Raw genomic sequence first — 24,669 nt, 5'->3', positions numbered from 1 at the left:
CCAGCTATAATAAAGATACCATGTAAACAACTAAAGTAATAAGTTGTCTTCAAGCTTCTTCATTTACAATGTTTTCTTTGGTAGTCCTGCAGAGACTCATTCGGGGATAAAAATATTTAGTGATGTGCATTTTAATGATACCCAATTTTAAGTGTATTAAAGGTGTCTACAGGCTGTATTAAAATGATTGGTACCCATCACTTTTCAGTGATTAATATGGACAAGACTGCCACATCAAAATGCAACATAAGATTCACCTAATTTGTAGATAACTAGTTGCAAATTCGATATGATCCACTGTTGCATTTGCAGGCAGCAGGCTTGTCAATAAACATGAAAACTGATGGGTACCTATCATTTTGATACAGCCTGTATTCCAGATTTGACACGGGTGGGTTCCAAAAGTTGAAAAGTGGTTAATCAAAGCGCGTAATGGCCATATCAAAGTTCAACACAGCTGTCGAATTTCAAACTTGCTCAAATTTTGTTTGACATTTTTACTTAACTTGTTTTACATGACGAGCAATTTAATACCATATAGCGAATTTCTTCGTTTTTTTTTTATCCCTGTGTGACCAAAAACAACAACAACAACTGACCACTCCCAGCTTTGACCTTTTTGCTTTATATAACTCATCATGAACGGTATGTCGCAGGTAGCTCAAACTTTTTCTGAATCATTGAGACAAGAAGAATACTTTGATATGGTTTTTAACCAAATTCGAGCAAGTTGAAATTTAAAAAAAGAAATTTGGGAACATGTCAAATCTGCATGGAATAGACGCACCTTAATCATGTTAATACTATAGCACTTAAGGGATGAGTCTATAGGAATAACGACCAAACAAAGAAATTCTTGTTTAAGCCGTAATATTGTAGTCTTTCAACCCTTTCACAACTTCAGCTGTGTAACTTACAAAAATTCCCGCTAAAAAGTGGTTCTTTTAATTTTAGAAAATACATTAATAATCGCATTGGACTTTTCGTACTGATCGTACTATAAGTGACCACCAGCCTATAATGTTCTAATCACACTATAGACTGGGATTACATGTGACGTCATTGCCAGGCAATTGGTCTCTATTGTTCCTTGTCCGGAAATATGCCCACGCAGTCAGGGACCGTGCTTTTAAAACTCCCGCCAGATCACAATAAGGCCATTGAACTGCGTAGTAGCCATACGTACTCATTGAAGTATAACGGTAGCACGTTCCCTTACCGACTCATTATTAATGTGTGGAAAGGGGTCAGGGACGGAATTCTGATCATTCTAATCCTTTCTTTTGAGGTCAATAGATAAAAGAAAGGCCTTGAACACAGGTGCCGAGTTGTAGATAATATTTAATCATCAAAGCTGATGGCATAAGAAATTTCGAGGAGGCAGCGCTTATTATTTCTTGTAAACACAATCTAATGTGGTACTCACTACATGTAGAAGGCCGAGCGGGTCTGCAAATTAGTGCATGAAGCTAGTAAAGATATAGCTTTATGTTCAGTTTAATCAATTAAAATACTATGGCTGGATATCAAAAAAAAATCGCGAGGCATTAAGTATTAATTTTTATATTATTATGACAAAATCCAGTCCCTTCTCAATTGAATAGGCTCCGAGATTAGACTTTCCTTTCCAAAAATAAATTATATGGCCTAGAGGACATGATATAGGCCTAATCTAAACCCATATTCGGTATCCAGAAACCTTCACAGTCTGAGCGGCGCTTGCACTCGCATCGCATAATCGCATTAAACTAGACAAAGTTCGCTAAACTGAGGCCTGCTTCAATAGACCTTTTTCCCTCTTTCCCATCATGCACTATTCCAGGGGGGTATGAGTGTCGCAAACTACATCATCTCCCCGGGGGAGTACAGAGTTAAGTTCATTACATTCTGGAATACGGACATGTCGGCTGGTGCCTTCATCACAAAAAAGGAATCCCCAATAATCACGATAATGGCGCCGCGATCACTAATACCTTTCGGGGGCAAAAAACAACATGCATATTTATGCCTTACGGACATGGTGTCCTCAGCCAAAAAAGTTTCCTGCTATTGAAACCTAACTTTGTATACATTTTATAGACTTAATGGTGAAAAACTAATAACGGGACACGCAGTGATATTTTGTCGGCGTCTGTGAAATGTAGTCTCGAGTACCAGCCGGTTTGTGCTCCTCCGTCACCGTTAGTGACGGAGGAGCACAAACCGGCTGGTGACCAAGACTAGGTGAAATGGTATTGAACAACGCAAAGCAGCCAAATTTGTCATAAGTTTGAATAGCCATTAGAACAACCGTGAATATAGTGTCAGAAAGTCTTACACATCTTAGTATAACCTTGTCGTTTAGTGTGATACTGAATGCAGCGCCATATTTGGAATATATTCGTACACGGTGTGGGCAAATAGTTGCTCAAATGTAGGCTAAGTAGGCCTAAATCATGAAAATCGCTTAATCGGAATAATACTAACCAGTAACGGACACTGAGACAGCACTACGTTTGAAGTTTGAGGTAGTAAAGCTTTTCCTTGTTATAAAAACAAGGAAAAGGCAGTCATTTTTATCACAACGCGATATTTAAAAAAGTACATTTTGAGAGGGCCTACGCTGGTTCTTTTGATTCTAGTGTAAAATCTGTTCATCACATGTAGTCCGATTTGGTATCTATGGTCTCATCAAAGTCTTGAGAACTCTTTTTGATGTTATGTTGGTTAACAAAAACGATACTGTTAAAAATAGAGGTATTTATGCAAGCGACGTATCTATTGTGTAAAATGCATTGAAAATTGTCGGCTAAAGAGGGTATAAATTAAAATCGCGAAGAGTAATAGCAACAATAACTATCTACATTCCAAGCGGAAACGCTTTTCAAAAACATACCACCTTTTTCGGGCAATCGCTGAAACCGAAATATGAAATTCCAGGCCATCTGTAAAAAAGTGCGTGAGCAGAAATGACCATGAACTTGGGTCACCGAAACAAGTGTTTATATTGGCGTCAGGCCTATCATAGTGATACAACAATTAGCCCCCAATAATGGCTTTCATTTGAACCGTTATTTGTTAAACTGCGATTTTTACTTTTTGAGAAATCAATGAATGTATCAAAAAACTTTTCGAAAGTCGATTTAAAATGGCATAACCCGTTAAGGTTACACGAAGAAACGTATAAAAGACGTATAAAGTTGTTCTCTAAAACAGAGTTTTCTCAGTAATCAAATATCGCAGCGAGTGAAATGTTGGTGCATTGGACGTAGCTTAACAGTTTTGCGTGTGTTATATACAAATTTTTAGAATAAATTTGAAAATCCTTCGTTTAAAGCATTTTTACGCACCATGTTCACAAGATCAAAAACACGTTCCATGACGTTTTTTACAAATGTGTGCCCGTATAAATCCACGCCGAGTGATTGTTTTCTTCTTTTTCGTATTGTACTACAAATCGATCAAAGAAATAATGTTGCCATGGGGAAGAACCAAATACAGTACCGATTAAATTTTAAAAGCCCGTTTTGGGGAAAATTTTGGAGAATTTGCTTGAGAAAAAGCTGGTTTGTGAAATTATCGATATCTTGATTACGGGACGTTAATTTAGACATCTGAATACCTACATTATTTCTCAACATTCTGCCAATTGCCATTCCATTTCATTTTCACTCCAAATTGAAGCTAGTTTTGCAAAAAACGAGGTTTTTCTTCATCGGGTTCGTCCAAAATTTCAGCGCCGACATGCGTGTTTATTCTAAGAGCCATTATGCGGACGCAATTGTAATCACGTCATTGCGTCAAATTATAATTATATATCCCTTTCGAGGACAATCAATTGCGTAAGCTGATGTGTGGCCGAGCGGATAGAGCGTTGGACTTTGAATCTATTATGATTAAATTTTGTGGGTTCGAGTCCCCGTGTGGCTGAAATTTCGTTTTTTCCTCTTTTCTCATTTTACTTCTGTTCTTCCCTCTTTTCTTTCTCCTTTTCTTTTTTCATTTCTTTTCTTTCTCTCTTTCTTTCTTTCTTTCTTTCTTTTTTTTTTATTCACTTTTTCTTTATTCTTTCTTGCTCCTTTCTTTTTTGTGTGTATATTTGATTGATTCGCTGACTACGGTAATTGGTTGTTTTTCACTTTATATAATTCAGAAATTTGTAGTCATGCTAAGTCTATAGCGCTCCACAGACTCCGAGTATTGTACGTACAATATTGTATGCAACATATCTACGTTATTTAATCTATTGCCATTCTATTTCCAGTAATGTTTAAGTTCTAACGAATGTTTGATGACGAAAAATCGATAATATGTTACATGTAATATCTAGTAGAATTATCGATTTTACGTCATCAAACATTCGTTAGAACTTAAACATTACTGGGAATAGAATGGCAATAGATTAAACAACGTAGATATGTTGCATACAATATTGTACGTACAATAAAAAGTCAGAATACTGCTTATCTTGTTGAATATTCCCAAATTCGATTTACAAATAATTGCATTGTGATGTTGTTGTTGATGTTATTTATTTATTTCATCAAATATATCAAGGCTCTATAAATTTAATATCAACACATTTTCTAGACGGTGGCGCATCTTCATGGGGCGGGCATAGGGGCCAGAGGAAGTGCCCCCAATCGATTTTAAAATTTATAAAATCCTCATGAAAATTGCCGAAAACGGCTTGTGCCCCCCCCCCCCCCCCGCATCACGAGCTCCCGGGCACGAGTTGAGCCAAGTTTCATGTCTTGACCGTGGATCGATATTCTATTATAATTATTAAAGTAGGCTTATACCTCCCGGTAGCCTACGCTTGTTCATTTTCTGCATGGCTGTTTCTGTTATGAACTTACGCCCTCTGAAATCAAGCGCATGAAAAACCTTTCGGCTAACCTTAAAAATAAGTGTCATTAAATCCTAGTGGGGTGCTAACTAGTAAAGTGTGACACGGGTTGCCATCATTCAAAAATACCAAAAATGGAGGAGCTTTTTCCAGTTGAATTGTATGTCTTTTGTTTTTCATAATATCGAAAGCAGCTTATTAAGTAAAGTGTAAAACATATGGGACTTTCGCATGCAATCATGGTCTTCCATCTTTAGTGCACACATATAAGAGATACCATCTTAATCTTAAAGAAAAGATAAACCAATTAATAATTATCAGGATTATGAGTCTATTATGAAATTTACACAGATGCTATATACACGGATGGAATGAAGCCATTCTGGGTTTCTTCTTTCGATCGAGCAGAAGGTATGTCTTTGAACTCTATTATATTTTTTATTTTGTATGTAGGCCTATACATTTACGTTAAATACCATCTGAAATGCGAATCAAATGTTTTGAGGGAAATGTATATATCATTTATCCCCCTTTTATCAATCTTTTTCGACTGAATGATTTGAATTTCAATCTTTTAACCAATCAAAGATTGGTTCTCAATCTTATAGTCATCTTAGCCGATTGAATATTCAGTCAAAAGGATTGAGATTCATTGTTTTTTTAATCTCACAAATACACCAATTCAGGAGACAATGGAAATTATAAGAGTGAGACTTGAAGAGGACACAACATTGAAAAATAGGACACTTTTAACAGTTAATGACATTATGGATCTACTAGAAGTCATATTAACAACCACCTACTTTACGTTCAGATGGGTGATTTACTGGCAAAGATTCGGCGCTGCAATGGGAAGCCCTGTTAGTGCAATAATCGATAAATCTGTTCATGGAGTGGTTGGAGAAGGTCATCGCTACCGCACCATTGGAATGCAAACCCCGCCTATGGCGTCGTTATGTCGATGACGTGTTGGAAATCATCAAGAAAGATTGTTACTGAATACCTGAACGGAGTAGACACCACGGGCAACATCAAGTTCACTTACGAGGAAGAGCAAAATGGCAGGATCCCATTCTTAGACACTCTCATTGTGAGAAAAGAGGATGGTAGTGTAAAACTGTTGGTCTACAGAAAGAAAACCCATACCGATCAGTACTTGAACTTTGATTCACAGCGCCCATTACATCAAAAAATCGGCGTCGTCAGAACTTTACTGGACAGAATGCATACCATCGTTACAGAAGACAAAGACAAAGAGGAGGAAAGTAGAATTAAGAAGGCGGTTTACAGTTGTGGACACCCCCAAGTGGGCTTTTGACAAAGCAAAACAACAGGTGGAAGCGAAAGCAGATTTGGATAAGACCAAAAGAGAGCGGAAGAGCACCAAGCAGGACACAGAAACAAAAGGCATGGGGGTTATCCCTTATGTAGAAGGCCTATCAGAGAAACTCCAGAGGATCTTCCGAAAACATTAGATTTCTGTCGCCATGAAGCCACACAACACGCTGAAAAGAGTACTTGTACAATGTACAAGTACATGTACAATGTACATGTACACCCGAAGGATAAAGTCAATACCATCAAGACCAGTGGAGTAGTGTATGAGATTGAGCATGTTGAGTGCTAAGGATGTGACAAGTCCTACATTGGCGAGACAGGGCGCCCGTTTGGAGTGAGACTCAAAGAACATCAGAAAGACGCTGAAAAAGTCACTGATTTATCGATAGGAAATACACTAGAAAGAATAGAACTGTGTCAACAACCGAACTTAACAAATCGGTAACCGACCACATCGCCTGGGCCACATCGCTATAGAAAATCATGTCAACTGGGAAGAGCCTAAACTACTCGAGAAAGATGTGAACTAGCAAACAAGACTTATCAGAGAAAGAATTTGGATCATAAGGCGGGGGATAAAACAGTCAACCGAGACATCGGCAGCTGCTCTCTTGATCACGTATACGATCACTCATAAGAAATAAGCAACCGAGGGATGCGAAAATCGCCGGAAGCAGCGGCCAATCCCGCGGGAACAGTGGTCATTCTGAAGAAGCCATCAGCCAAGATGGCGAAAGTCTAAATTATGTGAGTAATTGTGGATTTGACAATCAAAAATCTAACCTGATTTAAATCTTCAATCCTACAAATGCATCTATTTCAAGAAATCCTTTCCAATTAAAAAAAAATAAGGTGAATAATTTGAGACCAGTTTGTTTATCAAAATCGGAGTACTTCTCAATTTTTGACCCATATAGAACCCACAATTTGAGATTGACCATTTTGCCTATATAACTCTTAAACGGTACAATACAAATAGGTCAACGTTTTTCTGAATCATTATGACTTGAGGAATACGACAGTGACGAGTCGTTACTGATCTGTTCAACGAAGTCCACTAAAGAATTATATATCCTTTGCGTATAAAATCCTCGCACAGGTGGCAATCTCCAAAATAGTGCTGCTTTCATCAATCACTCACTTTCTAGGCTTTTCCTACACTGATACACTTTATTGATAGATGTGTTGATTCTTACAACCAGACTTCAGCAAGTCGATAGTAGAATGTATTCCCCTTTTGGGAAGGTAAAAGCACTTTGTTGCACTCGAAATCTCTTTGGATTATATTGCTGGGATAATAGCACATTATTGGCTATGTAAATTGACTGGCTCACAGTGGTACCTCTTTTTGAAGCACATTTACTAGAGAGCGTACAAACTCTCTTTATGAAAATTGCCAAGAGAAATGTCTCTTCTCTCTCTTATAAAATTATTCTAAAGTGGTAACTGGAATTTACCCAGCTATATAGCTAATAGCAGCTCATGATGCACACCAACTCTTGCAAAAGGAGTTCCCACATCTTGTAGAAATAGACTTATATTGTAAACAAAGATAAATAATCAAATTAAATTACTCAGGGAACATCACAATAGTATGATTTTAACGCAATCTAATGACTTCATTCTTGTGTATTTGAATGACCTTTGCCACCTTTTTTACGGTTTCCAGATTTTCGATGTATTCAAATGCTGATCACTACAATAGAAGGAGCCGTATCCGCAAATTTGTGCTTTTGTTAACTAGACTTTGTCCCTATTTGATGAAATATGCCATTACCCTGACGTTTCGATCTCTTCAGATATAGGCTATAGATTTAGGTTTTGGTGTGGGTTAAGAGCTTATCTTTAAGGATCTCAATAGTATATCAATACGCGTAGCCCACGTTTTCAAAGAAAATGCATGGCCGTGATTTTTCCGGTCGAACTGACCAATTTCATTATTAAAAGTCTGTTTCTATTAAATTTGCAAATAGAGAATGCGGGAGAGAATGTACAAAAGCGTACGGCAGTTTGATCGAGTTACATTACATCAAAAACTGGGACGATTAGTGACCCTTGCAAATAGACATGTAATCTAGTAAAACAGTGTAATTCTGTGATTTAAGGCTAAGACGCAGATTCATTTTTATAAGACTTTTGAAATGTCTTCTCTTTGAATTTCCTTATGAACATAATTTCTTGTGTCCCTAAGCGCCGTATATAGTGCAAAGTGTTTGGTTTAGTTATATAAATGACAATGATTGATTGATTGATTGATTGACTGACTGACTGACTGACTGACTGACTGACTGACTGACTGACTGACTGACTGACTGACTGACTGACTGATTGATTAATTGGTTGATTGATTGGTTATTGATTGATTGATTGATTGATTATTGATTGAAGTACTCGGAATTATTTTAGGCTGGTAAACAAGAGCAGAATTAAATCTTTCCTGCGAAGTCAATACAATAAATGATAGCATAATTTACAACTCTTTTCTCTTCCCTCCCTTCTCTTTCTCTTTCAAAATTCGACTAGTCGTACCCGTGTCTCGGAATTGTTCCTCAAAATGCGTTTTCTAATTGTGTGCGGGTTGGTCTTATTGGCCGTTGCCACTGCAAACTCAGCTTTGGCTCCACTCTACCAAGTCAAGGATAAGATACACGCTAAGTATCTCGTGGCTTTAGAGGTAGGTGTTACCGTGTCTATGTCTGTCTCTATAGCTGTCTATGTCTATGCTTAATATGTGTAGTCATGATGCTGTATCTAGAGCATATATGCAGTTTTGGCCAGTGCACTCTTAATAACACGTGAGCGAGTAATGTGTTTGAATCAAATTATGTTCAATCATAAAACGAGGGCTTAGAGCAAGAACTAGCCATGTCCATTTATTTTCTCAATTGCATGTTTCTCATTTCGGCAACAAATGTACGGTTAATTATGCCCTCCATAATAAATGCAAGTGACTTTGGGGTATATGCATGACTTGAACAGTTAGTTATAGACGCCAGTGACCATGCATATACCCCAAAGTCACTTGCATTTATTATGGCGGCATAATTAACCGTCCATTTGGTACCGAAATGAGTAACATGTAATTGAGAACATAAATGGACATGGCTAGTTCTGGCTCTAACCCCTTGATTTATTGTACTTTTACCACTATTTACAAAGCAATATACGTATTACTTATCGTCAGCCAACTATACGCTAATTGTCTAACTCATTTTGTGTAATTTTGAGAACAAAGTACAAAAACATGATTCAAGCATGCATTTAAACATATTTATTCACCTATCTTAGCCCAAGAACAAATGATAATGAGACAAATTGTAGGGAATAATTCAAAATAATTAGTATACGTAACTGATGCATGCTTGAACCCCAGGGCTTGGTTGAACAATACTTTGTACTTTGTTCTCAAAATTACTCAAAACAAAAAGAAAAGAAAAGAAATGACTTATACGCAATTAGCGTAGTAGGACTAAGGTTGACGTTATATTTTTGCAACATGTTTTAATATTTTTGTCTTCGAAAACTTGTTTTAACATTTTCAGTTATAAATTATTGTTGTAATTTTTTATGTTAACAGGATGGATACAAAGCAGAACACATCGGAGACAAGCTGGAATCCATGATCCGCGTAAACCGATTCAAGGGCCACGTGTTGAAGAGACTAAGTGGTCTGAACATTCTAGCAATTGACACAATTGATGAAAGAGTTCTTAATTTGGTGTGTATGGTCGTATTTCCTTTGTTTCGTTGTCTTTCCGAAATAAATATAATCTGTTAATATTGGTATGACTTCATAGTACAGAATTTATTGAAACAATACTCTGAAAGTTGTTGGTTTTATGAGATGTTTCAAACAGAGAGCATGTCATCGCGTTATATGTTTTGGCACTCATAACCTCCCCCCTCCCCTTGTTGAAACAATTGCCCCGTAAATTTGCACAGATAGAGCCTACCACTAATAAGCCTGTTTGAAGTATGGCGGGCACAAAAGGAGAGGGCGTACATTGGTTTGAGTAAACCTTTGTATGTTTTCTCAGCTGACAACAGTTTACTCAAACCAAAGTACGCCCTCTCCTTTTGTGCCCGCCATACTTCAAAAAGGCTTATTAATTTTGATTATAATGAAGTTGAATATGGGTCTTAAATTGATCTTTCAAATGATTTTGTGCAAGAAAATTTTGACTTTCATCGCTTGAAGGGGGCGCAGAATCGATGCTGATTTTGTCACTTCGGTGCCCCCTAAGAGTGACCCCCAGGGCATGTTCCCCCGTGCCCCTTGTCCCGCCCCTCGTCGCTACGCCACTGCTCATTGTATGATGCGGTGACGATAAAATAATACCGGTAGTGGATTCCCGGGAGGGATTATCAGATGAGTATAAGACACACTGTCATCCAGGTGGTCCCTGATATTTAAAAGAAATCATAAACGGATCTTTCATGTCTTTAGGCACATCATCAGTACCTCTGTAAAGTGTGTGTTACGCTTTATAGTGTTATAATAATATCTTCAATTTTTGACTTGAATCACGTAGGTACGTGGCTTTGAAGGTGTTCTGTTTGTTGAGGAAGATGGCCTTGTACAAACCCAAGCCGTTGAATCATGGGGACTAGATAGAATCGATCAGATTGACTTGCCTTTGGACGACGTGTTCAACCCCAATGGTAAGATCAAACTTTTCATTTTATAGACAATATGCCTACGGTATGTAATGTAGCAGATCCCACCAGTAAGTTGCCCTTTGCCCTTTCTTTATAAGTACTTCATATGATGGTGACATAGGATAGGTGTGTATTATTTTCATGAACACATAATACACACCTCTGCAGCAAACATAAAACGTTTTAAAACGTTTTAAGCGGGTTATATTTAGGTTTGGTAAAAAAGATTTAATAACATTAATGTCTGGTTTTTAAAACGTTTTGAAAACGCTTTGTATGAAAATACCATACAACAACATTTTAAGATGATGTCAAAATGTTGTCAAATATTGTTTGCTAACATTTGTGTCTAATATTTCGTTCACAGTTTTAAGTGTTGACAAAATATTAGGCAAAAATGTACATATTAGGTAAAAATGTATATAAAAATGTATATACATATTAGGTAAAAATAACATTATGTTAGAATATGTGGCAGTAAGTTTTCAAGAAATGTTTTCGAATGTTAGGAAAACGTTTTATGCCCTTTATATAACCCAACATTTAAAGTTTTCTAGTTTTCTAGCAACCTTTTGCGAATAATGTCAAAAACGTTTTGTGTTTGCTAGTTTTGCAACATGGCTGAAAAAAGAAGCATTCGGCAAACTGTAAGTTGGGCATTCATCCAATATCCTGTCGATTTCACTATGTATCTGCTAGATCGTAATGTTCTTTGCATAACTTATAATAAGTAAGACCAGGCTAATCGATAGGATGAAATGTGTGTCAGTGCTTACAATGGGGGAAGTTCGTAAATCAATTTGAATGCAGAGACGAAGAAACTTTACGATCCGGAAGTCCAGATGTCTGTTGGTTTTGGCATGGTATCCTGGAAAATAATGGTGGGAGAATGATACATGGACGTGGAAGAAATGACCAGCCTTATCAAAGTATGTCCTTCAAGGTCTATGGGATTCAGAAGATCCAAATATAGGGTACAAGTGCATGTCGCCGCATGACCTTGAATCACAACAATTGTCTTCTTATTATACGTGTTTGAAATGTCATTTGTCCTTTATGGATTACCCACGGGACTTTATCATAGCAATTGAAATTCATGAGTCCCGAACTACAGTGTCCCGAACCTTTGAAGACGTCAGCCATCTTTGGTTGTTATTTGTTTTGTCCAATTAAAGCATTTGGCAACCATTCGAAAGGAATCGTGGCATATTTTGAACTAAAGATTCTTTGTCCATGTTGTCTCTGCGTTCAAATGGTCTTCACAATTCCACCAATGTAAGCACTGGAATATGCGCATAATGTGACAGGCATCGTTTCCCATTCATCAGTCTGATATAGTTATATCAAAGAACATTTTTAATGAGAAATCGACATTATTTTGGATGAATGTTCAATTTACAGTCTGTTTATTTTTTCAGCGATGTTGCTGTACTTTTGACCAGTGTGTGTATATTCTGCACATGATTTTGGTAAAACGGGTCTGAAAGCAGATTCACACCGCAATGTGCAATATTTTTGGTCTTTTGTCTCGGTTTGGCGCCATTTACCGGTGTCATTTGCCCGGACTGTAACGACACTGCTTAAAAGTAGCAAGCCTATTTTCCTGTTCACTCGTTGTCTTTTGTATTTTCAAAATTAGCTAACCAACAATAGCATTTGCAATAACATTTCATTTTCTTCATGTCTCAAAGTTTTACCAATTATGGCTATCTTATTTTAGGTGATGGTACCGGAGTACACGTCTACGTTATTGATACTGGTATAATACCAACACACAATGACTTCAGTGACCATGCAAGTGTTTTCTACGATTCACTCGGAGGAGACGTAAGTAGAATTACTACAAACACCTTCTACAGAATATCCAAAAATATATACATTCGGATTTTTGTCCAAAAGTATTGAACTACGGCATAATATTTCTTCTTATATTAAAATAAGTAATGGCTAGATTATCAGAGGGACTTTGTTATTGTGCAGTGCGCATCAAGAAGGACAAACAAAAAACATGGAATACCTGTAATAATAGTAATGTTTTATTTCCTTAAGGCCTCGTATCCATAGGCTGTTCCCTTGTGGCGTGTGCCCTTGTTCCGTGTTTACTTTTTCCCATGTGACCTGCCACACAGACAACGAACCTTTTTTTGCTTAGTGGCCGCTACGGTGCGTTGTCTGTGTGGCAGGTCACATGGGAAAAAGTAAACACGGAACAAGAGCAAACGCCACAAGGGAACAGCCTATGGATACGAGGCCTTAAGCTGAATTTATACTCGATCGCCGCTTTTGCATTTATACTTATCACGGCGATTATGGTAGGCCGCAACCGCCACAACGTGGAGCTGCTACGCGTAGCTGACTTTTTGCTCCGTGGAGCCAAATTGACCAATCATGATCATGTTAGAGTTTTTCATTACTCGGAGGTAAAACTGACTAATTAAGTACGACTTACTCATTACGTGAAGCGAATTTATTCATTAAGAATTTGCCAGACGAGCGTCACGTAGTTGCAAGATATCCTCGGTCACGAAAGTTATGATTCAAAAAGTAGTTTATGAAAAGTACGAACTGACTTATTATTAAGATGGACATGCACTCATAAGAAACTCATACAGTATTGTACATAACTATATAGCTAGGCAGAGTGGTGGTAAACTATGCACACAGTTCTGCGATCTGCAGTGTATCGCCGGGAGCTAATTTGTATAACTTGCGAGGTGTCCCTGCGGAATTCGACCTTCAGCAAACTGCAAACCAGTTCGGATTTACTTTATATACTAGTAGTAGGCCATACATACTGTAGTTACTGTCCGTTTTCCTATACACAATACTCAGTGCGCTCACCATTGACGCGTGACCTCTACACTAGTGTATGTTAGAAGTATAGGCCATTGCCTAGTTGACGTCACTACTGTGTAAAAAATAACAGGCCAATATTTAAAGTATTCTCTGAAATTCTAGAAAATATAGTTTTGTAACATGTCCTAAATTTTTAGCTAATTTAGGTGTTTGGAAATATTGGTACTTTTGTACCAAAAAATATGAAGAAATTATTTCTAAACCGTGTTAAGTCATTAAGCTTCTCATTTTCAAGAACGCTGGTTAACAATAAGCAGACTATTGTCTCATTTCGTAAACAAAAGCCCACAGTATTGTTACCTTGCGTTCGCTTTATAATCGTTCACCCAACTGAAACTATAATACCAGCTCATTGCTCATTGCACAGGTAAAACAGACACAAGTGCAGTGTGTATTTAACCAGAGAAGATCTGATGTAACATAGTTGAGCCGTTTTCATTGAGTGTTATCTTGGTTTAATAGCTTTTAATAGGGTTTAAGTCCTTCAAAGGTCGTGGTGAGTTCTACTGTAGACATGACTGCATCATGATTATTTTAAAGTCAACAACATTCAACAATATGATCACCGTGATAGTATGAGAGTATCAGTACCGTGGGTGTCAGTGATCCTGGCCTGACAGTAGACAAACAAACAAACAAACACGCCACACACATGACACATGCATGCAAGGTAACATTGACTATACACTAATCAAACAATGGTATTGATCCTGTACAACTGGTCGTGGTTTATTTACAATCGATTCATTTAAAATCCCCATAGTAAACATTAATTTTGGCAAGAGTTTTCTCTCTGGAACGAGGATGCATCCACTGGCTCCGCGTAATGAAAAGATCTAACATGATTGGTCAATTTAGCTCCGCGAAGCGAAAAGTAAGCTACGCGTAGCAGCTCCACGTTGTGGCGGTTACGGCCAGCCATAGGCGATAGCGATTGCAGACGACAATTAAAATATTCTAAATGCCACAAAATACATTTTTAAAACATCAGTTGCTGTCAATAATTATTGCTTTGAATTAATTCATCACCAAAAGTTAAAAATCGAGAAAGGTAAATTAATTAACAAAATAATAGATCCAGTTGGTTGTATATGATTGGTTGACGTATTCACGTGTCAAGCGATATCGCTGGGAAGTTGAGATTTCTTCAACTTGCAAAAGCGACGTCGTTTTTGCCTCCGCGATTTGAATCGATTGATCGGCTTGACGCTCTGGAAATGTAAGTAAACATTGAGCATGCGTGAAAATCGCTTTTCTGCAAAAGCGATCGAGTATAAATTCAGCTTTAAAGGGTACGCGATGTATTGTAGGTCGAAGCAGCCAAAAAAATTCTATTTTCATTATCTAAATCAATATATTATTGAAAAATAACACTTTGACGTTTTGCACAAGTTCATTCTACAAATTATATACTTTGAAAACTTGCTTGATTTATTGTTGTACGTTGAGTTATTGAACGTTTTACAAAAGTGTTGTTGTTTCAGACCTCTTTACACCATAACTCAAGAACTACATGACCTACAAAAGGATATCTGTGATATTTGAATTCTTCTACACATTCGCTTTGAATAATCACTGCAATTTTTGCCGTCGCGAAAGCGCGGGAAGGACCCGTTAAAAAATCAAATTCAAGTGTTGCGCATACATCCGTTAATCGTTTAAAGAGTTCTTAATTTCATGGTGTTTTTTTCCAGGGAATTGACTGCAATGGCCACGGTACCCACTGCGCTGGTACTGCAGGAGGTATATCTTACGGTGTAGCGAAAAATGTGGCCCTTTATGGTGTTCGTGTCCTCAGCTGTATGGGATCAGGATCATGGACAGGTGTGGTCGAAGGTAATAAACTTTCCACCCAAACTAGTCTTTTTAATTCTGTCTTCAATTATACAGATATCATATTTCATTTAACATGCTTAATAAAAATAATAGTGCCCTTTGTCTCACCTTTTTGCAAAGATGGTCAATACAAATACATCCCCATACATCCAACTGCAATTATTGGAGGTCTCGGGTTCAATCATCTAAATTCCGCCAAATGATTACTCTTTGAAACTCTTATACTTCCAAGACAAAGCAATACACTTCTATTGACGAGTTGTGCTATATTATAGATTTTATAATAGATATTATACATTTTTCAGCAACCCATGTGCTGTTATCATGAACTTTTCAGTATTTGAAAAAAAACCACGCTCAGTTTTAATTTAGTTTTAATACATGAAAAAAAGGCGAATGTTTCAGGGTTAAATTTGTATTGGGTCACCCTGTACACGCAATAGAATTTTGCTCTAAAACATGTTGCATGTATCATATGATATCGCTATCAAGCATTAAGCATCTTGGGACGAAGTCGTCATGAATATATTTTAACTCATGATCATTATTTTAATAATAATTTTACGTTATAGGTATGGACGCTGTTGCTCTCAATGGTTCCAGACCAGCTGTAGCTTCCATGTCTCTGGGTGGATCTAAATCTTACACGGTTGATCTTGCTGCTATGAGACTTGCCAATGCTGGCGTCACCGTCTCTGTAGCTGCTGGAAACAGTAACGCAGATGCATGCCTCTACTCACCTGCAGGATCACCTTATGTAAGTTACACTGGCTTCCAATAGAAAAGAGAATTTGCTTCAAAGTGCTACTCTACATTTACAAGACAATGAACGATCTGGCAACACCCTATCTTTCTGATTGTCTGGCCATCCGTGCTCCAACTAGGGAAGGCCTTCGTGCAAATCAAGATCTTATCATACGCGCCTTGTCATTCCTAAGACCAACAGACTGATAGGCGTTAGGGTCATCTCCCAAACGTAGCCTGAAATCCCATCTTTTGAACCATTGCTAATGTTGTTTCTTTTGCATATTTTAGTTTTCTTGTAGTTTTTAGTTGTAGCGTAAGTTTTCTAAAGAGTGCAATGATAATTTCTTTGAAATTACGCTATATAAAAGCCGTTGTATGTGTCTATGTATGTATAAGTTTCATAGTGGCGTGGCCAGGATTTTCAGGGGAAGGGGGCAAGGCAACTTTCAGGGGAGGGGCAAAAATTGGACGAAATTTGTCAAAAGTGGGCTAGATAGTACAAAAGGCCTAACAACCGCAAGTATCAAGGCGGCCAACATCCCAGGGGACTTCTCACTTCTCCCCTTGGCCTCCTCCTTGGCTATATGTAACTGGCCGAGGGGAAAGGTGTGAGATGTGAGTGTCTCCCCTTGTGAGATACTGTCCCTTAAACTTCACCTCCTCTCTTCCCTTGGAAATTCCTGGCTAAGGCAACCACTGCATAGACCTCTATGTGTTTGTTCGTGCAATGTGGGGCAGCCATATAATTCGGGATTAAAGGAAAATACTCGTGATCCGCAAACATTTTGGAATGATCTGACCAATGACACTTTTTAAGGCTCACTGACTGATTTTTGATTAAAGTGCATATCTATTGCAAAAACAAGTTTAACTCCATTCGAAGAGAATAATTATTACATAACAAGTTGACACTCGTTGCAATTTTTTTATTCGTATTTCTCCTGAAAAAAGAGAAATTGAGTTTGTAAAATGCTGCCTCGTACACAAATGTACGGTCCTTCCCTCCCCCCGTTAGAAGCAAAATTGATTTCCATGGCAGGAGACTGGTGACGTCACAGTAAATGAAGACTCATGTTACATACACATGAGCCCTGGATATGAGCTCTTTTGACATTCAGTCATGTGTAACAACAACAGTATACGTTCTGTGCATTGAGAGCGTTTCCAGTCCCTTCTCTCAAAGTAGGCACATCTCATTTCATGACGTCAACTTTTTTCTAGGTCAATCTGTTTCGTTCGATGGAACTCACCGCTTAAGTTGGTTTTTTTTGCGGAATATCAATTTTAAACGTCTTATTTTCTCAAAAAAAAGGAGTCTGGCATTTTCATTGTCTTCATAATATTAGCTTGCATATCATATATGATGTTGTCCGAGCAAATTATATGACCTTTAAATGAAAAGTTTTTTGAGTCAAACTTGAGAGCAAATGGGAAACAGTAATCAATAAGAACTGTTCAGTCATCATTAAAAGTCAGTCTTACTGGCTTAGAACACCGTTTTTGGTGAACCGGGTATAGCCTAGGTGGGGTGGGCGAGGTTAATAATAAGGTTATGATTATAAAATAAATACTTTGTCTACAATAATTATTCCTTAAAATGAACTTCATTATGTTTTATAATAGGTGATTTCTGTCGGAGCAACCGATATCACCGATACCCGTGCTTCTTTCTCCAACTATGGCGTCTGTGTCGATCTTTTCGCACCTGGCGTAAATATCAAGAGCGCGTGGCATAGACCCGACGATGATGCAACAAACACTATCAGCGGAACATCAATGGCGTGCCCTCATGTGACAGGAGTAGCAGCCCTATATCTTGAAAACCACCCAGAATGGAGTCCAGAGGAAGTAGAGGCCGCCATACTGGAGGATGCAACATATGGAAGGGTGTTCGACAGGGGTGTCTTCTCACCAAATCTATTGCTATTTTCAAACAAAGCATGAAGTTACAGATATAAATGACATTTTATTGTTGGCTTAAAAGCTCATAAATAAAAAATATGACACTAATTTTTAATATTGCAAAAATACAAAATAAATTGTGCAAATATCCTTGCCTTCATTTGCAACTTAGGTACCATGATAATATTGTTATTATTTAAATATCACATATGATACTTTATAGGGCCTGTGGTTCTTAAATTATGTTGTAAAGAGGGCTGAAACCACTGCACCTTTGTAAAACGTACATAACTCATTAACAACAATAAATCAAGCCAGTTTTCAAAATATATGATTCAAGTTGTAGAATGAACTTGTGCAAACATCAAAGTGTTATTTTTCATTAATATATTGATTTAGATAATGAAAATGAATATCCACTTGAATAATAATAATAATATAAATGTCGAGCATGACTTGGATCGATATGTGTCTTGTATATTATTTTGTGCATGTGTCATTTAATGTACTATATTATATAGTATAATACCTATACCAGTGGCGTACCGTGACCGCTCCTACCCCGGGGGCTACAGAAAAGACAAATTTTGCCGTCCCTCAGCAACAGCCCGAAAAGGTTGGACCCATTTTTTTCAAGCCAGGATGGCGCTCAGGAATCTAAAAAAATGGTGAGGGGATATTGTGTCTCCCTCAATAACCCCACTACTCCATCGATAACAATCCCGGTATCCCTAAGGTTCGCTATCTCTAATTTTAAATAAGGTTCGCTATAGCGATCCTTATTTAAAATTAGAGATAGCGGACCTTATTCGAAATTAGAGATAGCGGACCTTATTTAAAATTAGAGATAGTGGACCTTATTTAAGATTAGTGATAACGAACCTTAGGTATAGCGAGCCTTAACCGAAATTAGTGATAACGAACCTTAGAGATAGCGAACCTTAATTAATTAGGGATATCGAACCTGAAACAAAATTAGTGATAGCGAACCTTAGGTATAGCGGACCTTTTTAGTGATAACGAACCTTAGTGATAGCGAACCTTCAATAAATTAGTGATAGCGGACCTTATTCAAAATTAGTGGCGAACCTTATTTTAAATTAGCGATAGCAAACCTTATTTATAATTAGTGATATCGAACCTTAGAACTAGCGAACCTTATTCTAAATTAGTGATATCGAACCTTAGAAGTAGCGGACCTTTTTTTAGGTATAGCGAACCCTTTTCTCTATTTAGAGATAGCGGGATTCTGATCTCCATAGACTTTACACGTTAGTTATAGCCAGTGGCGTAGCCAGTGGGGGGGGGGGCAGGGGGCCGGTGCCCCCGCTCGTCATGGGCGTCGGTTCATGTAAGGCCGTCGGTAGGCGGAAGGCGTTGTTGAAAAAAAAATTGGGTTAACAATATACTATTTTCCATCCAGGGGGACAGAAAAATTAGGAGAATTGTAACGAAAATGATGAAAAATTGACAATTGCACATAAAAAGTATGTGTTTTTATGTTAGTAGCGCCTATTATCCTTTTTTTTTTTTTTTTTTTTTTTTTGCTCTTCACTTTTTCAAACCATGCTAAAAAAATTTGGGTCAACAAATCACAACTTCCGTCGGTAAAAAATATTTCCGTCGGTACATTTACAAGTTGTGCCCCCTCGGTTCCAAAATCCTGGCTACGCCACTGGTTATAGCGAACTTTATAGAGATAGCGAACCTTAGAGATAGCGGACCTTAGAGATAGCGGGATGTCACCCCCGGGGATGTCACCCGATCACCATGGTGCTTAGGGTATCAAAAACATGAAAAATTGAAGGAAAAAAAAGGGTAGCAAAATTGCACTGTTGCTAATACTCGGAAATGAAATTTAGGGTATGAAATTTGATGCAAGGAATAAAATAGACTACCTCGTAGTCCACTTGCCCATTGTGCATACTCTGGATATTGTATTTAAGCTTAAAACTCTGATTTAATTAATGTGTGCACAATTGATAGATTTTCACATCTGATCAGTCACCCTACTCCCTCTGTTTGTTAGCTTCCGGGGTTCGCTATCAATAACCTGGTAGATTCCAAAATCAGAATTGTTCAGTATTAAAGTGAGCCGTTATAATTATGCAAGATAATGTTGCATTCAATTACTTTTATTGTCACTAATCGTCTGATATTTTTAACTATTTATGACCATTTTACTATTGAATACTTTAATTTAAACATCAGTATAATTTTGAGTTCAACGAAATGGGTTCATCATGACTAATAATAACATATTTTTAATAAAATTCGACTATGGCATAGTCTAGGAATAAAATCTCTGTTTAAGGATGTGAAAACAGGCGGCGCGTGTTACCTGTAATATGGAATCGTTTTGGCCAAGCAAGGGTTAAATCCTTTAGGTGGCTTTTCAAAAGTTGATTATCGCGGCCAGTCCACAATGGGATCAACGGGTGTGGATCACAAAATTAAATGGCCATTTGCAGTGCCGCCGAGAGCCATTACGGGCCGGGGAAATGTGAACGCACGGGCCCCTTTGATCAGTGATGACGGTACAGGACTTCATAAGTGTGTGGGTGGGGGCAGGGCTGTTCCGACCATTAGGCCAGAGGCGGTCGCCTAGGGCGCCAAACGCAGAGGGGCGCAAAAAAAAGGCGAAAAAAGGAAAAACGGGAATGGAGAAAGAAAAGGGGAGAAAAAATGAGGGCGGATAAAAAGAAAAAAATGGGAGGAAAAATACAAAGGGGGCAAAAAGAGAAACAGAAAACAAGGCGGAAAAGGAAAAGGAGGGACCTGAGAAAAAGAAAAGAAACGGGGAGAAAAATGGAAAGAAGACACGGGGCGGAGAAAAAGAAAGATGAAACGGGTGGAGAAAAAGAAAGAAGAAACGGGCGGAGAAAAGGAAGATGAAAATGGGCGGTGAAAAACGGAAGGAAAAAAGAAAAACAGAAGGAAAACTAGAAGAGGGGAGAAAAGAAACAGAAAACACTAAGTGTCAAAGAAGAACAAAAAGTTGGATAAAAAATACAGAAAAGAAAAGGCGTAGATCCCGGGGGGGATGGGGAGGGGTGTAAATATTTTGCCAGCGGGATGGTCAATAAAATCATCCCCCTCCCCCCAATGTCGACGCTTGTCTGTGGGTTTCTGACAAATTAACCTCAGAGTTAATTTAGTCAAATTAACCTCATTTTAGTCCCAAGAGTGCAATTTTTTTCGCGCTTCACGCGAATTTATTCTATTTTGGCACCACATTTCAACAGTTTAGCTTCAAAATGCCAAAAATTTTCGCACGCTTCGCGCGCATTTGTATCATTTATTATGTCACCAACAGATTCACTATACTTCAAGGATTTTTTCCAACCCCATCCCTCAATGTCAAAAAGAAATCTATGCTATGCGCCACTGAGGAAAACGGTCGTAAATGGTCGTATACAAATAGGTCAAAACTGGTGAGTTTTCAAGGGTAACCCCTTAACACCTTTTGGTATGCTTTGATGGGGCGGCAGCGAGAGGTTTTGCCTAGGGCGGCAAAATCCCCAGGAATGGCCCTGGGTGGTGGGGGGGGGGGGCAAGCAGTGGCGTAAATTTCTTTATGACATGGGGGATGGAGGTTGGTGTAAAATCCTTGAACATATGTTGCAGCGGAGCGAAAATTGCAAGTTTAGCTGCCAAGCGCGCACAAATTAACAACTTCCATGCACGAGAAGTGCAAAAAATATGCCAGTTTTAAGCCAATCATGATGCAGTCATGGTCCATGGCAAAGGCGATTCGACCTTGTGGCATTAAACCCAGTTAACAGGAAATTAATCCAGTAAATCGATTCAGTAAAGCAAATAAGCTCATGCATTCGATCACTAACGGCAACCAGCTTCGGTCGATTACCCCAGCTGCAGCGTGTAAACTCTAATTTGCATAGAGGCTGTACGTGAAATTATTGATTGGCTCCAAACAAAGGATTTGAACCGGTGCACGTAATCATGGCGCAGTGCAGTCCATTCAATCAAATGTTGTCATCAACCTATTTGATCGCAGTGCATTGTTATGTGTGTGAGACGAACTGTCGCGGTTGATTGCAATCAAACAAACGATGTCTTATGTATTACTTTGTTCCGTGATGAAAATCGTGATGTTTTATTTAATCACTCTCGAAAAATGTATTTCTTTTGTAGGCCTATTACTTTGTTTTGTGATGAAAATCGTGATGTTTTATTTCATCACGCTTTAAAACAAACGATATCTCATGTAGGCCTATTACTTTGTTTCGTGATGACAATTTTGATGTTTTATTTCATCACTCACGAAAAATTGATTTCTTATGTATTACTTTGTTTCGGGATGAAAATCGTGATGTTTTATTTCATCATCACGCTCTAAAACAAACGATTTCTTATGCATTATATTTGTTTTGTGATGAAAATCGTGATGTTTTATTTCATTAAAACGGTAGGCCCTATGTTGTTTAGAAAAAATGTAGAAAGTGATGATGATGATGATGTCGATGATGATGATGACAAAAGTCCAGGGCATGATGGACTTGGTTCATTTATAATAAAAAAAAGTTGCTCCAGTGATAGTAAAACCACTTCAGATAATTTTTAACGAGTCTATTTGTACTGGTAAAATACCTGACAGTTTTAAAGTAGCGAAGGTAATTCCACTATATAAGAAGGATGATAATGACTTGTTTTCGAATTATCGACCAGTATCTGTTTTACCAATTTTCTCAAAGATTCTGGAACGACTTGTCTTTAACAGGTGCATGTCATACTTAGATCATCATCGCATTTTATACAAACGTCAGTATGGTTTTAGGAAAACCACAGCACATATATGGCAGTGATTGACTTGGTTAACAAAATTACTGAAGCTGTTGACAATGACTATTTTACAGCAGGTGTCTTTTTAGATTTATCAAAAGCATTTGATACTATAGACCATACAATATTGCTTGATAAACTCTATCACTATGGTTTTAGAGGTATTACACACAAATGGTTTGAGGATTATTTGAGTAATAGAAAACAATATGTTTATTATAATGGTGTTTCATCTCAACAGCAAAATCTTACTTGCGGTGTGCCACAGGGTTCAATACTGGGTCCACTGCTTTTCATCATTTACGTTAACGATATTCACTTAATTACTGATTCACTTGATGTGATTTCATTTGCTGATGACACCAATTTATTTTACTCTCACAATCAGTTTAATGTTGTTGAGGAGGTTTTCAACAAAGAGCTTATTAATGTGAATAGATGGTTCCAGGTAAATAAATTATTTGTCAATGCTAAAAAAACTAATTATATGTTACTCGGTACCAAGAAGAACACAAAACCCGAGTACAACTTGTTACTCTTTCTTGATTCTGACAGGCACTCTACAGCAAGAACACCGCTTGAAAGAGTGCCAAGCACTAAGTTTCTAGGTCTACAAATTGACCAGAATATCACTTGGAGAGAACATATTGATAATATTGTAAAAACATGTTCAAGAAATGTAGGTATCATTAATAAATTAAAAACTTCCTCCCACATGAGGCGTTACATACATTGTATTGTTCGTTGATATTACCGTATATCAACTATGGTATTTTAGCTTGGGGATGTGCATGTTCATCATACATAAATGATCTTTTTAAAATTCAAAAGAGGGCACTTCGTATTATAAGTGCAAGTGATTATAGAAGTAGCACTAATCCCTTACTGATTAGGTATAATACTTTAAGTGTCAGGGATATGTATACATTTGAACTTGGTTTATTTATGTACAAGCATGAAAATGGATTTTTACCAAGTGTTTTTGATGATTTGTTTGTAAAACAGTCTAAAATCCATGACTTAAACACCAGAAATAAAGATCGTCTGAGGCTTCCTTTTATCAAAAGAGCTTTCTGTGAAAAATCCATCAAATATGCAGCTACTAAGTTATGGAATAATGTTGATAACAGCATTAAAAGTTCATCATCGATTAATCAATTCCGCCATGTATTTAAAAAACATCTTATGCAAAGTTACTATTAACTCTTATTGTATCTGGTTTATATGACCACATTGGATATTTATATTGTATATTACTTATTTGTGTTGTGCATTTTCTTATTTTCTTATTTACTATTGTTAACTGTTATTTTTTCATGTATTTAGGTTAATTCATATCAAGATATGACATCGACAGCTTACTGTTACTTCATTGAAGTGACAGTCTGCTGCCATGTCAAATGATGAATTAACCAATCAAGGGATCACAGATTTTCAGGCCTCTCCTTGGCCTTTCCTGTGATTCCTTCACTCTCACTTATATTATGATTTTGTATGTATTCTAGCTTTTTGTAATTTGATGAGTGAAAAATAATAAATGAAAGAATGAATGAATGAATGAATGATGATGATGATGATGATGATGATGATGATGTCTCCAAAAGTGTCCCGCTTTGTTTTTCTTGCCCTAAATCGTGCGTATCTATTAATAAGGCACTTCAATAATCAATAATCAGTCCCGTGACGGCATCCACTAACTG

At 37.5% G+C, this 24,669-nt stretch overlaps 1 protein-coding gene across 1 annotated transcript; it reads left to right on the top strand.

The window, feature by feature from the left end:
• The first annotated feature begins 5,197 nt into the window (after positions 1-5,197).
• On the top strand, positions 5,198-18,611 carry LOC140154978 (aqualysin-1-like). The gene is made up of 8 exons (XM_072177641.1): positions 5,198-5,239; positions 8,690-8,840; positions 9,744-9,884; positions 10,699-10,828; positions 12,546-12,652; positions 15,376-15,517; positions 16,090-16,274; positions 17,888-18,611. Exons 2-8 carry the CDS (start codon positions 8,721-8,723, stop codon positions 18,206-18,208), a joined length of 1,146 nt encoding a protein of 381 aa, XP_072033742.1. The 5' UTR covers positions 5,198-5,239; positions 8,690-8,720; the 3' UTR covers positions 18,209-18,611.
• The last annotated feature ends 6,058 nt before the right edge of the window (positions 18,612-24,669 follow it).

Source organism: Amphiura filiformis, chromosome 6 (genome assembly GCF_039555335.1).
Source record: "Amphiura filiformis chromosome 6, Afil_fr2py, whole genome shotgun sequence".
NCBI lineage: Eukaryota > Metazoa > Echinodermata > Ophiuroidea > Amphilepidida > Amphiuridae > Amphiura > Amphiura filiformis.
The sequence above is the reverse complement of the archived record's forward strand: the minus strand, read 5'-3'. Positions and strand labels throughout refer to the sequence as shown.